Source organism: Neolamprologus multifasciatus, chromosome 2 (assembly GCF_963576455.1).
Source record: "Neolamprologus multifasciatus chromosome 2, fNeoMul1.2, whole genome shotgun sequence".
NCBI lineage: Eukaryota > Metazoa > Chordata > Actinopteri > Cichliformes > Cichlidae > Neolamprologus > Neolamprologus multifasciatus.
In genome coordinates this window covers 33,427,361-33,440,344 of record NC_140440.1, presented here as the reverse complement: position 1 = coordinate 33,440,344, position 12,984 = coordinate 33,427,361, and the positions used below count along the sequence as shown (strand labels likewise).

Here is a 12,984-nt window from a genome sequence, read left to right as displayed (position 1 = left end):
CGACAGATTTGAGACTTAGCTCTGCAGTTTCTGGATTTGGCAGAATGATTTGTGAGTTTCATCTATATCAGCTGCACTTCAATAGCTTTCAGCAAGGAACAAAAGATGTAGATAATTGTGATTTGTTCGGTTGTCCTGATCATCAGTTCTGATGAAGCTTGTGGTTTCTTCATTCCTTACTGATAAATTTAGAACCTTTTCATATTAAACTGTCCTAAAATATGTCACAGGATTATTACTGCAAGGAGAAAAGTACAATAAATCCAATCAAATAGGATGAAATAAGCTGAACAGCTCTCATAGGAATATGGGTGTTCGCTTAAGGAGTGGTTGAATGGTAAATGAAATACATTATAGACTCACATTTTACATTAAAACCTGCTCAATTGGTAAGAGAAACTAGTGACTATATAAAAGGGATATTTAGGGAAGCTTTTCTTTTAAGGATCCTAAAATACCGCCCGGTGCTCTGATCATCAAATGCCAAAGCCTGATGACATTAGTAACATATGCTTTATTTTTCATTTAATTGTAACTCAATCTTTAAAATCTACAAAAATCCTATTTCTAAAGCTGTGCAGACAAAAGAAAATTGCCAATTAACACAGGAGGAAATGGCTGCAAAATCCACTTACTAAGTGAAAGAGCTCTGTGTCAACATTTCTTTAACATGTGCAAATATGATGTGTGAAAACATGAATTTGCATTAGCAGCCATGTCCTCCACGGGAGGCAGGACCGTCGCGCTTCCACAGCTGCTCGCAGTTTGCGGATCGCTGAGTGCAGCTTTCACTGACAGCCTGTCAATGGTTCACTCACTGAAAGCTGATGTTAAAACAATCATCAGATTGCAATGATACCATATTTGTCTGGTGGTGGGGGGTGGGGGCAGTATCAGAGATGCCAGCGGCGTCAACAAACTAATACATAAGGGTGGATTCATTATTGCCCAGAATCCGGAGGCATTTAAGTCAGTGAGCGACAAGATGTCACTCGACAAACTGCTCTCCATCATGGACTCATCTCATTCCATACTACAGAAGGGAGCAGAGCACCTTCTCGCACAGACTCATTCAACCCTGCTGCCTTAAGGAACACTTCAGGAAATCATTCCTACTACTCCCTATGAAACTCTACAACTGCTCTCCTTTTTGTCCGTTGTGTGACCAGTGATCCCCGTTTTTACTCTTTACACCCACGACTGCAGTCCAGCCCATACCAGTAACACCATCAGCACATTACTATGATAACACAGTTTGTGGACACATCTCAGATAGTGACAAGTCTACCAAAAGAGATAAGATCCTGAAATTGTTAGTTTGGATTTCAGCCAGGGGCGATTCTAGGATCAGAGCTTTGGGGGGGCTGAGCACCCAGAGAGCTGCCCATCCAGGCAAGGTAAACTTTACTCGTCACGATGAGATTTCTTCCCTGTCCTCATCGTCTGTTGTCTTCATCTCCATTATCAGTCATCATAATTTTACCATCTCTGTGCAAGTCTGTAAATTTCTTTATTAAATCACAAGATTCTTAAATTCATCAAGTCTCTCTGTGCCTGGGTCCTCGTCACAAAACATGACATCACTGTTTTGTACATTTTAACACAATTTAATCCCCACATTTGTGAAAGAAAAGCAAAACACTTTTTTAAAGTATGTAACAAAACCATCAAATCAAATAAAGGTTATTTAAATGCTGCAAATGAAGAAGGGATTGGAATAAAAAAAACAAACATATCCTAACCGTAATTACTGGGGGAAAATGATGCTCACAGTAAATGAGAAGTAAACTGAGTGCATTTTTTGGACAGAGGTTCACTTTTAATGTGTATGTATAATACAATACAGATATATAAAAATACACTCCAAAATTAGAAGAGTCCTTGAAATGTACAAATGTACAAAATATTGATAAAAAATTACAAAAATGGAGGCAACTTTGCCTGTGGTACAGTGTATACTATGTATGAAAAAGATCTTTACTGCACATACTACTATGGCTCTGCAGATTTTTTATTTTATTTTAACCTATGTCGCCTCACCTTGATGTTGGCAAATCTGTCTAACTCTCTCAAGCAGTTTAACAGTTTCTGTTGCGCCTGTCACTTTTCCCTGTCTGTTTCCTTACCTGGCTCTTCCTGACCTTGTACTTTCTCCTCACGTTCCCCTCTTTCCTCCTCTCTCCCTCTTTAGACTGACAATCATATGCAAATAGATTGTATTCAATTAGATGAAAAAATTACATTAATATGAAAAAAAATATTATTAAGATCACTAATAAAAGTCCTCTTTCAGTGTTCCAACCAATGTCTGATAAGAGATGAGACACAGCAGCTGAGCAAATGATCATTTCATGCTGAAGACATCCTGAGACAGAATTAAATACATACATAAACACAGCCTGGTGCCAATAACACAGCTAATGACACTGCTGTATCACTGGCTTTACTGATTAAAGACCATATCTGAAGGAAATCTTTGAACACAACAGAAAGTGACCTTTTAAACCTGCGACACTGATGCTGCATTCAAGGACCATTAAAAACATTTTAAAGGACTTAAGAACATCAAGAAAATGTGACTTGTTTCTCTGTAATGAAGCTGTTTTAGTGAAGAAAGTTGAAAGGTCACAGAGCGACTGCTGAATCTTCTGCTCTAAACATGAACTCTGAACTTTGTGATGCTTCAGGAGGAAAACTGCTTCAGTTATTCTCTCAGATTAGTTTCATATTTTCTGCATCAGATTTGAGTGAGATCCTGGAATGAAGACAGAAGAAAAGACTTTGTTCAAAGTTTGATTTATAGTCAAACCTTCCAGTTTATTCACACAATAAAACATCAACACAATATATGAATTCATTCATTAAAATCACAGTTTTTCCTCATTTGTTTGATGATTTTGACAAAAACAAACACAAACACACACACATGGTCTGCCATACTCATGAAGAGAAATGTCGATATTTTTCAATACAAATATTCCAGAAACATTTAGAGGATAGAGAAGTTTACATTTTCATGTGGAGAAATGTTTTAGTAAATCAAAATGATGATGAGCAGTGATAGCCTCCATAAACAGTCACAGGAAAGATCTCCTTTAAAAACTCAGAAACATCAAGAGAACAACTAGAAGATGTGGAGGTACCACCCATAATGTTTGACTGACAGCTGATCTCTGTGCAGAAATGATGGAGAGAAAATAAAATGAAACTAAAATACAGATTTAAACCCACAATATGAAAGACTTCAGTCTATTTCACTTTAATCAACTCAGCTGTGTCTCCATAATTATAGTAAAACCTCAGTCCAGCATAGAGCGGCTGAGTGAATGTGGTCTGGACACTGTGGAGGAGAGTCATGGTTTCAGAGACGCTGTAGAAGGACAAAATACCTGCTCTGTGATCCAGGTACACTCCTACTCTGGAGGAACGAGGACCTGAGACAGGAGTTTCAATGTTGTTGTACCGAAATGTATAATTGTTGTTGTTACAATCTAATGACCAAGATTTGTCATTATATCCAAAATATCCTGTTCTGCTGATATTCTTGTATGCGACTGCTACATAAACTCCTCCCCCTCTCCACTCCACCTCCCAGTAACAACGTCCAGTCAGACTCTCTCTACTCAGGACCTGCCACGGTCCAGTGAATCTGTCTGGATGATCAGAATAAGACTGTTGTTGTTTCATAAATGTTACTTTTCTGTTCCCCTCTGATAATAACAGCTTTTTGTATGCTGTGTTTGGATCCAGTGTGATTTCACGTGAATATTTTAAGAATCCAGCTCTGGTCTTTGGCTCTGATGGATCTGACAGTAAAACATCCACTTCAGTGACTGTCAGTGAGATGTTTGTCCATTCCTCTCTCAGAATGTCCTGTAGTTTATCTCTGACCTCTGACACAGCTGCTGTCACATCCTCAAAGTAGCTCCGAGGACGGATATTGATGCTGGATGAGTCTGTAGACTCACTGAGTGCTGACAGTGAGGGGTAGTTGTGTAGAAACTGGATGTGATCCTCTGTGTGTGAGAGCTGCTTCAGCTCAGCATCTTTCCTCTTCAGCTCAGCGATCTCCTGCTCCAGCTTCTCCTGAAGCTCTTTGACTCGACTCACTTCAGTTTCCTGCTGGGATCTGACCTGCTGCTTCACATCAGAGCTTCTTTTCTGGATGAGATGGATCAGCTCAGTGAAGATCTTCTCACTGTGCTCCACTGTTTGATCAGCAGACTGATTGATGGCCTCCACCTCCTGTTGAAGCAGCTTCACATCTTTCTCTCTGTCCTGGATTCTCTGCTGGATGTTTTGTCGACTCACCTCCAGCTCTCTCTGCCTCTCAGTCCTTTCTGCTGCAGCTGAGACTGTGTCGTGGCCTTTATGTTCATCCACAGGGCAGAGATAACAGATACTCTGCTGATCAGTACGGCAGAACATCTTCATCACCTCATCATGACGAGAGCAGATGTTCTCCTGGAGCTTCTTGGAGGGCTCCACCAGCTTGTGTTTCTTTAATGAAGCTGCAGCAATATTATGACTCTGAAGGTGTTTCTCACAGTAAGATGCCAGACAGAATAAACAGGACTTGAAGGCTTTCATTTTTCTTCCACTGCAGACATCACAGGCCACATCTTCAGGTCCAGCATAGCAGTGATCAGCAGGAGCAGCTTGGAGTCCAGTCTTCTTCAGCTCCTCCACTAAATCTGCTAACATGGTGTTTTTCACCAGGACAGGCCTCGCTGTGAACGTCTGTCTGCACTGAGGGCAGCTGTAGATTTTCTTCTTTTCCTCTTCATCCCAGAAGCTTTTAATACAGTTCATGCAGTAGCTGTGTCCACAGGGAATAGTCACCGGATCCTTCAGTAGATCCAAACAGACTGAACAGCAGAATTTTGTTTGATCCATTTGATTCATGTGCTGTGCCGTTTCACCGTCTCTCAGTGACTGTCAGACAGTTTCACTTTCTCTGAACAGAAACAACCTCTGTGCTGTGAAGGGAAACAGATCTGTGCTCTTGTTCACCTCCTACAGGAAATGAGGCTCACCAGCAACTGCATTTACACCATGTTGTTTAGACCCATCCTGATACACACAGATCTGTGAAGGGAGGTGCTAAAGAAATATCCTGGCAGTGACAAGAGCCAGGGTGTGGTTTGTTTATTACAAAGTATTAGAGCCTCCTTAAGATAAAACTACTTATTTTGAGGTTAAAGTTCACTTTTTTTTTCCAGGAAATAGTTGAAATATATGGAGATTACAGTTGTTGTTTTGAGATAAACTACCACGGCTTCTGTACCCTCAACAAAATGTTTATATAGATGAGTTAATGAAGGCGTACTTCTCGATCTATTTTAGTTATAAGAAAATCATTTTTCTTTTGCCAGATGAACATGTAAAGAGTATAAAATAGCTGACTCTCAAAATATAATATTGAAAATAATCAGAGAAAAACAGTCACCTTCAAGAATTTTTTCATTGTGTTTGTATTTATTAACCTGTCATTTAAACCAGGGGCGATTCTAGGATCAGAGCTTTGGGGAAGCTGAGCACCCAGAGAGCTGCCCAGCCAGGCAAGATAAACCTGTCTCTGTCAGTCCCTGCATCCTTAAATGTTGTCCCAAGTTCTCTCTGACTGTCACTTTGGTGCATTTAAACCCCTGTTCCTCCCTGTCCTCATCGTCTGTTGTCTTCGTCTCCGTTATCAATCATCATAATTTTACCATCTCTGTGCAAGTCTGTAAATTTCTTTATTAAATCATAAGATTCTTAAATTCATCAAGTCTCTCTGTGCCTGGGTCCTCGTCACAAAACATGACATCACTGTTTTGTACATTTTAACACAATTTAATCCCCACATTTGTGAAAGAAAAGCAAAACACTTTTTTAAAGTATGTAACAAAACCATCAAATTTGATCAAGGTTATTTAAATGTTGCAAAAGAAGAATGGATTGGAATAGAAAAAATACATATCCTAACCTTAATTACTGCGGGAGAATAATGAATGATGCTTATAGTGAGTAAAAAGTAAACTGAGTGCATTTTTTGGACAGAGATTCACTTTTAAAGTGTATGTATAATATAATACAGATACATAAAAAACACTCCCAAAACAGAATAAATTATTACAAATAAATTATTACAAAATATTAATAAAAACTATAAAAATGGAGGCAACTTTGCCTGTGGTAGAATGTATACAATGTATGAAAAAATCTTTACTGCAGATACTAATTTTACTAATTTAATAATAATAATTTTGTGTTGTAAGATTTATGAGTTTCATGCTTTCATAGTGGTACTTAGGAGAGCTTGACATTTTTCTCAGGTGGTACACACTGTAAAAAGTTTGAGAAACACTGATAAGTTAAGTGTCTGTGTGCTTTTGGAAAACATTTAAAGCTGCAGTACAGAATCTTTGAAACAAGCTTAAAACATTTTTAGAATATAAACAGAGCATCTGCTTCTCTTTACAGCTCCTCACTCCACCAGGGCTGTTTGGCTCTTTCTGATAGTGTGCAAATGTGATGTACGTACTGCAGCAGTCATACAGACAACAGGACGGTCCAAAAGTTGGCCTACCTATTACTGGCTGAGGTTTTAGTAGAGTTGTGGCTGAACCACATAAAAATATATCATTAATTTAAATCTCCCCAATCAATTATAATCTTATGTTGGAATGTTGTTAAAGAGGGTCAAAAATGTTTCAACCCAGTTTGTTTTGCAGATTCTGTACAGCAGCTTTAATATAGCGAGAACACAACTTCCAGATTGTGTGAGTAAAATCAGGTTTTTTCTCTTTGTCAGTTTAACAGTTTCTGTTGTGCCTGTCACTGTTCCCTGTCTGTTTCCTTACCTGGTTCTTCCTGACCTTGTACTTTCTCCTCACATTCCCCTCTTTCCTCTCTCCCTCTTTGGACTGACAATCATACACAAATAGATTGTATTCAATTAGATGAAAAATTACATTAATATGAAAACTATTCTATTAAGATCACTGACAAAAAGTCCTCTTTCAGTCTACTTTTAACCAAAAGGCAAATAACCAAACCACATAAACATCTAATAAAAGATATAAATATTGAAACACTGATCCAATATTATTCTTGATTGACGGATCATTTGATTTTACACTTTTACCTGAATGTGGCTCCTTTTTTTTGAAAAAACTTCCTTATATCCATTATGAACCTGGCTGTCTCTCTGCACACACACACACACACACACACACACAAACACAACAGGAGTTATAAGGTTAATGGGCATCCAGTCAGTTAGCTAGTTAGTATCCAATTCAAACAGGACAGTAGTAACCAAAAGTAGGCTGAGGACGATTTAAAGTTTTTGATTTTAAAGAGGCTGTATAAATTTCAATGGGAGCAACAGGACGGTCAAATGTCGCTGATTTTACTACAGAGCAGGACAGATTGTAGGGTAGCAAACATCATCGAAAACATGTTTTCAACACTGCAGGTTACCTGGTGTAATGTTTTTCAGCTAAAAAGAAACATGGTGTGACTCCTACCAACTATATGAAGAGTAACTGAAGGTTAAATGCAGCTAACATGTCCTGTTTTAAGCCAAGCACTTACACCTCTGCTCCGCTTCGTCTCCATCGCTCTGGTAGCAAGCACTAGAGCCAGAGTAGGGGAGAGGCGAGCTGGAACAAACCATTTTGGGAGGGGGGTTATCTATACTTTTGTTGTTAAAATGTTACGTCTCAAACAAGTACAGTACTGTATGCTTTTTATATTTTTAGTAGTGTGTCACACAAACAGCAAATATTGTCAAAAAAGTAAGAAATCTTTGGGGGTGCTTTGATTAATTTTGGGGGGTGCTTAAGCACCCCCCAAAATGGGCTAAAATCGCCCCTAATTTCAGCAAACAACCTGACACTGAACTCCAGGAAAACAAAGCAAATCATCTTTGACATCAGGAAGATGTCAGTGCAGACCAGCTCCCCGTCTACATCAGTGGTGACTGTGAGGGCTTATGCTGGTCTGTCCTGGACTGCAAAGACCTCAGCAGTCACCAAAAAGATGTACAATTGTATAAGTCCTTTAGATGTGACCTTCACCAAGGTCAGGAAGAATATCTGGCACCCAGATATGAGAGAAAATTTGTCAGGATATTCAGGAGCAACCCAGCGACCAGCAAGGCTCAAGCCTGTTATGGAATGGAAATTGCTGGAACACCAGTGTCACTATTGACAGTGAAGCAAGGTTTTCTTCACCATGGGCTGAGAGGGTGCCAACCATGAAAGAAGCCCCTGCTACATCTTCAAGCTCGGCTGAAATTTGGAGGATGGATTTGGAATGGATAAAGCAGGTCAGCTTTAAGCTTCTCAACCTGAACCCTGTTGAACCCTACTGAATTTGTGGACTGCACTTAAAAGCTGGGCCCACGCCAGGAAACCCACCAATTTAAATGAACTTCAAATTCTCCCAAGAGGAGTGGTCAAATATCCAACCAGAACTATGTCAGAGGCTAGTTGATGGCTCCCACAAGCATCTAGTTGAGGTGCAACTTATTAAGGGACATTCAAGCAAATATTAGTGGTGATGCATGTTTACATTTGAGCCACTTCAAATCTGTGCACCCATTTGTTGTTTTTTAAAATCAATAAAGGTTCATGCTGCATAACCATTCACAGAACATTTCAAAGAAATAACTGAAAGCAGATAATTACCACGTCATTCATGCCCATGATAATGCATGCAAACATTTATCCCAGCATATAGCACAGAAGTGGGTTTTATATGTTACCTCTTTTCGTTAAAATCGCAGAGCGGCACAAAACTCATATAAAGTTGTTGTTAAGCAACTTGAACCCAGAGCTTTTATCTCGGCTGTAAGCTAATGCCATAATTCAGCACTATGAGTGTTTCACGTAGGATGCGTGTCCCTTCCCTTTAATCTTATTCTTAAACTAAGATGAGAAGTAGGTCTTCTGCCTGCTCCGCATCCAGCAGCCCCCTTCCTGCTGCTGCTGGATGCGGAGCAGGCAGGGACCCCGGTCGCCATTTTTATGGTAGATCCAGAAGCCCATCCCCCTCGCGCATCTTCACCGGGAAACGGTCCGACTTTCATTCAGCTCAGCGGGAAGCGCCCGGCCGCATACACGGTACTGAAACATGGCTTCACCAAGGACAATAACCATTGTGGCTCTTTCTTTTGCTCTGGGTTTATTTTTCGTGTTTATGGGGACCATTAAGCTCACCCCGAGACTAAGCAAAGATGCATACGACGAAATGGTGAGTAGCGTTGAGTCTTACCCGTGAAGTGTCCGCATCTTTGAGGGGAGGGTAAAGGCCATTGTTCTGCGGTGGCTACAGACTCAATGTGTAGGGAAGCTGACCTAAATAGTAAAAGGACGGGAAAATGAGTGTTTTAGATGCTGGGTTGCTCTTTTAATAGGCCTGTCTGTTGCTTGCTTTCCCAGTGGAGAGTCCTGTACGGTTATACAAATGTTTAGACCTGCTATTATTGCCTGCAACAATACTTTTAGCACGCATGCTAAGCCACCGTGTTTTAGGATAAGACTCAAATTATTTTAGCAGCCATCCCTGTAACATCATTTAAACAGATAGCATACATAAAATCGTTTAAAACGGGCCTATCCTTAGCTGAATATGGATGAATAATGAATGAATGAAAGCACTTCCTTTTTCTTCTTAAAACATGCTGTAATTCAGCTTAAAGATACAAACAAGCATGCGGGATAATTAACAGTTTTGGAAGTGAGAGATTGGCCTTTATAACCTAAAATGTCTTGTAGCTCCCAAGGATGGATGGATAGATAGATAGATAGATAGATAGATAAGCAACTTAGCAGTTGGAGAGCAATGGTGGCGCATTCGAGCAATTTCTGTGAGATGCACCTGCGGGTGCTGATGTTGAACTATCCTGTGGAAGATCATCGATGGCATGCCTGTTGGTTTAATTACTGCATTCCCAAGCTCACTGAATATCCTAATTGCATGAGTTTGCAGGTTTTCTTGAGCAGTGAGCAATAGTGAGCAATAGGCTGGAGAGTCATTGTGCAGCCACAGTGATGATAAACTGTCATTTAGATGTTGTACCTGCTGACCTGAGTGTGGTGACTCCACCTGGTCCTTACATGGCCTCACTAAAGGACATTCATAGCAGCCTGTAGGCCAAAGTTACACACTATAGGTATTCATGAAGATTTCTTTTTTTCTTTCTAGAAAAGGGCATACAAGAGTTATGCCAAAGCATTGCCGGGCCTGAAGAAGATCGGGATCAGCTCAGTCCTGCTACGTAAGATCATTGGCTCTCTGGAGGTGGGCTGTGGGGTGGTTCTCACCCTTGTACCAGGCCGGCCGAAGGACGTAGCCAACTTCTTGCTGCTGCTCGTCATGCTGGCTGTGCTCTTCTTTCACCAGCTAGTAGGAGACCCCCTGAAACGGTACGCCCACGCTCTAGTCTTTGGTATTCTGCTCACCTGCCGATTGCTCATTGCTCGCCAGAGTGATGACCGGCCAGAAAGAGAGGACAGCAGAGAGGAACAGCACATCAACGATCAGGAAAAGAACAAGGTCAAGCAGTCTTAAGGTCTTTCCTCTTGGTCTATGGATTGTAGTCATTCAAATTTTGAAGGAAACATTCACTCCTAGTAATAATACTACACACAGACACACATCCTCTGTCCCATCCAGCTGCTGACTGATGACTCTCACCTACTCCTCTACACTCTTACTGTGAAACTGAGAACTCCTGACCCATCCGTCCTCTACATAACTGTGGACAATCGTACCTTTGGAAACTGATGAGCTCAGCTCATTGTCTCATCCCTGTTTCCCTATTTATTTCAGTCGTACACTGTGTTCAATGTTTTACTCTACTAAGAATCTCTGTTATGTTTTAGGTTGATTTGAGAATGCTGTTTTTCATTGAAGAATCTTTGTTGTTTTGCTTTCTAATTTGTTTTTATATTGTAGGTTAATGATGAATTTCAAGCATGTTTAATTTGGTCAAATTTACAGAATTTAAAGTAAAAAAGGCACTGATAAGGGGAATTTTGGACTTACTGTACTTTTTTAATTAGTCTTACATATCCAGGTCTGATGTTGATGCAGTGTTACCCAGTGACTCCTTCGGTTAAAAAAACAACCTATAAATCCTTTTTCATTTTTCATCTCAGTAGACTTTTGCAGAAGTACGCATGAAATCTTCTCAAAGTAAAATAAGCTGAATATCATCCTTTCAGTTCTGTTATTACACTGAAGTTGTTTAGCTGGGAATGATGGTGCTCGCTGCCTCAGACGGCAGCAGCCGGCTTGTACTGCAGAACATAACCAGATCAGAAGAGTATTTTCTCATCGAAACTCAATTTCACCATTTGTAATTCACAGTTGGAAGTCTTAAATTCTAATCACGGGTTTGTTTCTTCTTCTCTAAAGATATGAAAATAATTCCTACTGTGGTTGAAAATACTGTCAATTTTGAGACTCACAATATTTCTGTAAATGATATACTTAAAATAAAGAATTGGAGCTCAGCCTGACTAGTGCATTTCATTCCATTAAAGTTAACTAAAAATACCTTAAATATGAATCATGAGCTGCTGCCCCCCCCCCCCCCCCCCCCCCCCTTGTTGCCTTGTTATATAACTTCAGCCAGTCCCTGTCAAAGTAATTCCTTCATATCGGCACATATCCTACATACTACCTAGAAAAGTACTGTTTGCAACAGCTCTGCAAGAGAAGTCTTGGTCATTTTATTCTGTCCATTGCACATAGATTGGTTTATTATAAAATACTGCTTAACTCAGGCTGGCATTAAGTTATTATTGTCAGAAGGGACTGACTTTCGCACCGTGTTTTGTTTATGTGAATTTTCTCATAAGATGACTCCTGATGGCCTAAACTCAAAGCTCAAAAAACAAAACCCTCATATGAGCAACAATCAAACAGGCTCACTGTACAGACTGGCTCTGATGGTTGTTTGTCTTAAGCCACTTTTCCTCCTGCTGAGCATGAAAGCTGGATGGGATATTTATTACAGTTTGGATGAAAGTTATAAGAAGAAGACAAGCTTTAAAAATCATGCATTATGCATTCCCCAAAGGGCAGATTATGACTGATGTTTGCAGAACAGCTTTGTCCACATGAAAAGAGAAAATTGTTTGTGAGTTGTAGCTGAGATTTCTGGCATACTGAAGAAAATATTAGGTAAATGAAATATAATATGATCTCTGGAAAACTAATTCAATCCCTGCGAAATGGCATAGGCATCTTAGATCCTTTGCCCTGCGTGTTCTTAGACATGGACATGTCTTTTACAGGCATATTTACTAACACAGATACATATAACTATGAAAAAATATATTCAGGATAGACATAGCATTTTGGGTTTTGCTGCTGAATTACAGGAGGGCATTATTTTCTCTTGCAAAAGATGTTTTTCTAAAGGGGATAAATAAGGAGGCACAGAAGCACCACACTCTCACAAGCTGTTATCGTGGTTGTCACGTTGATATTTTGGGATGAGCTACGATCTTTGTTCCAAAAGCTCATACAAAGTCTCACTTGATGTTTGTCGACTGTGCTTTTGATTTAAATTGTAAATGACAGATTTTTTTAAAATCCACCCTACAAGGCTGATTTCTGCAAGGCTTGATCTGAAGATTTTCTGTGCCAGTTTTAGAAAAGACGGGAAAAAGGGCGAGTTATCAAAAATATGCTAACCAATCCGTAAAGTCCAATATGGCTGTTACATTAATTAGTTAAGCATCAATATTCCATGGAAATTATGCCACAGAATATATGTGAGATGATCTATAGTGTAATGGTTTACAGATTTGCCTAAAACAATCAAAAGATGCCAAGTTTGATACAGGGAGGAGAAATAAATCCCTCTGGAGTTGAGTCAAGAAGGGCGTTAAAATAGCTTTGTTCTACAAAAAAAAAGATTGTATACATCTGGGATATTGTCCTCCCACTGTAGACTGCATTCGACTAAGGATCTGGCAT

The 12,984-nt window shown here is 39.8% G+C and overlaps 2 protein-coding genes across 2 annotated transcripts; one reads left to right on the top strand and one right to left on the bottom strand.

The window, feature by feature from the left end:
- Positions 1–2,791: 2,791 nt before the first annotated feature.
- LOC146524920 (tripartite motif-containing protein 16-like) lies at positions 2,792–7,020 on the bottom strand. The gene has a single exon (XM_085184736.1). The coding sequence runs from the start codon at positions 4,903–4,905 to the stop codon at positions 3,250–3,252; it is 1,656 nt and encodes a 551-aa protein (XP_085040862.1). The 5' UTR covers positions 4,906–7,020; the 3' UTR covers positions 2,792–3,249.
- A 1,926-nt stretch (positions 7,021–8,946) lies between these two features.
- tmem35a (transmembrane protein 35A) lies at positions 8,947–12,589 on the top strand. Its single transcript, XM_085184861.1, has 2 exons — positions 8,947–9,243; positions 10,198–12,589. The coding sequence occupies exons 1-2, from the start codon at positions 9,124–9,126 to the stop codon at positions 10,561–10,563; spliced, it is 486 nt and encodes a 161-aa protein (XP_085040987.1). The 5' UTR covers positions 8,947–9,123; the 3' UTR covers positions 10,564–12,589.
- The last annotated feature ends 395 nt before the right edge of the window (positions 12,590–12,984 follow it).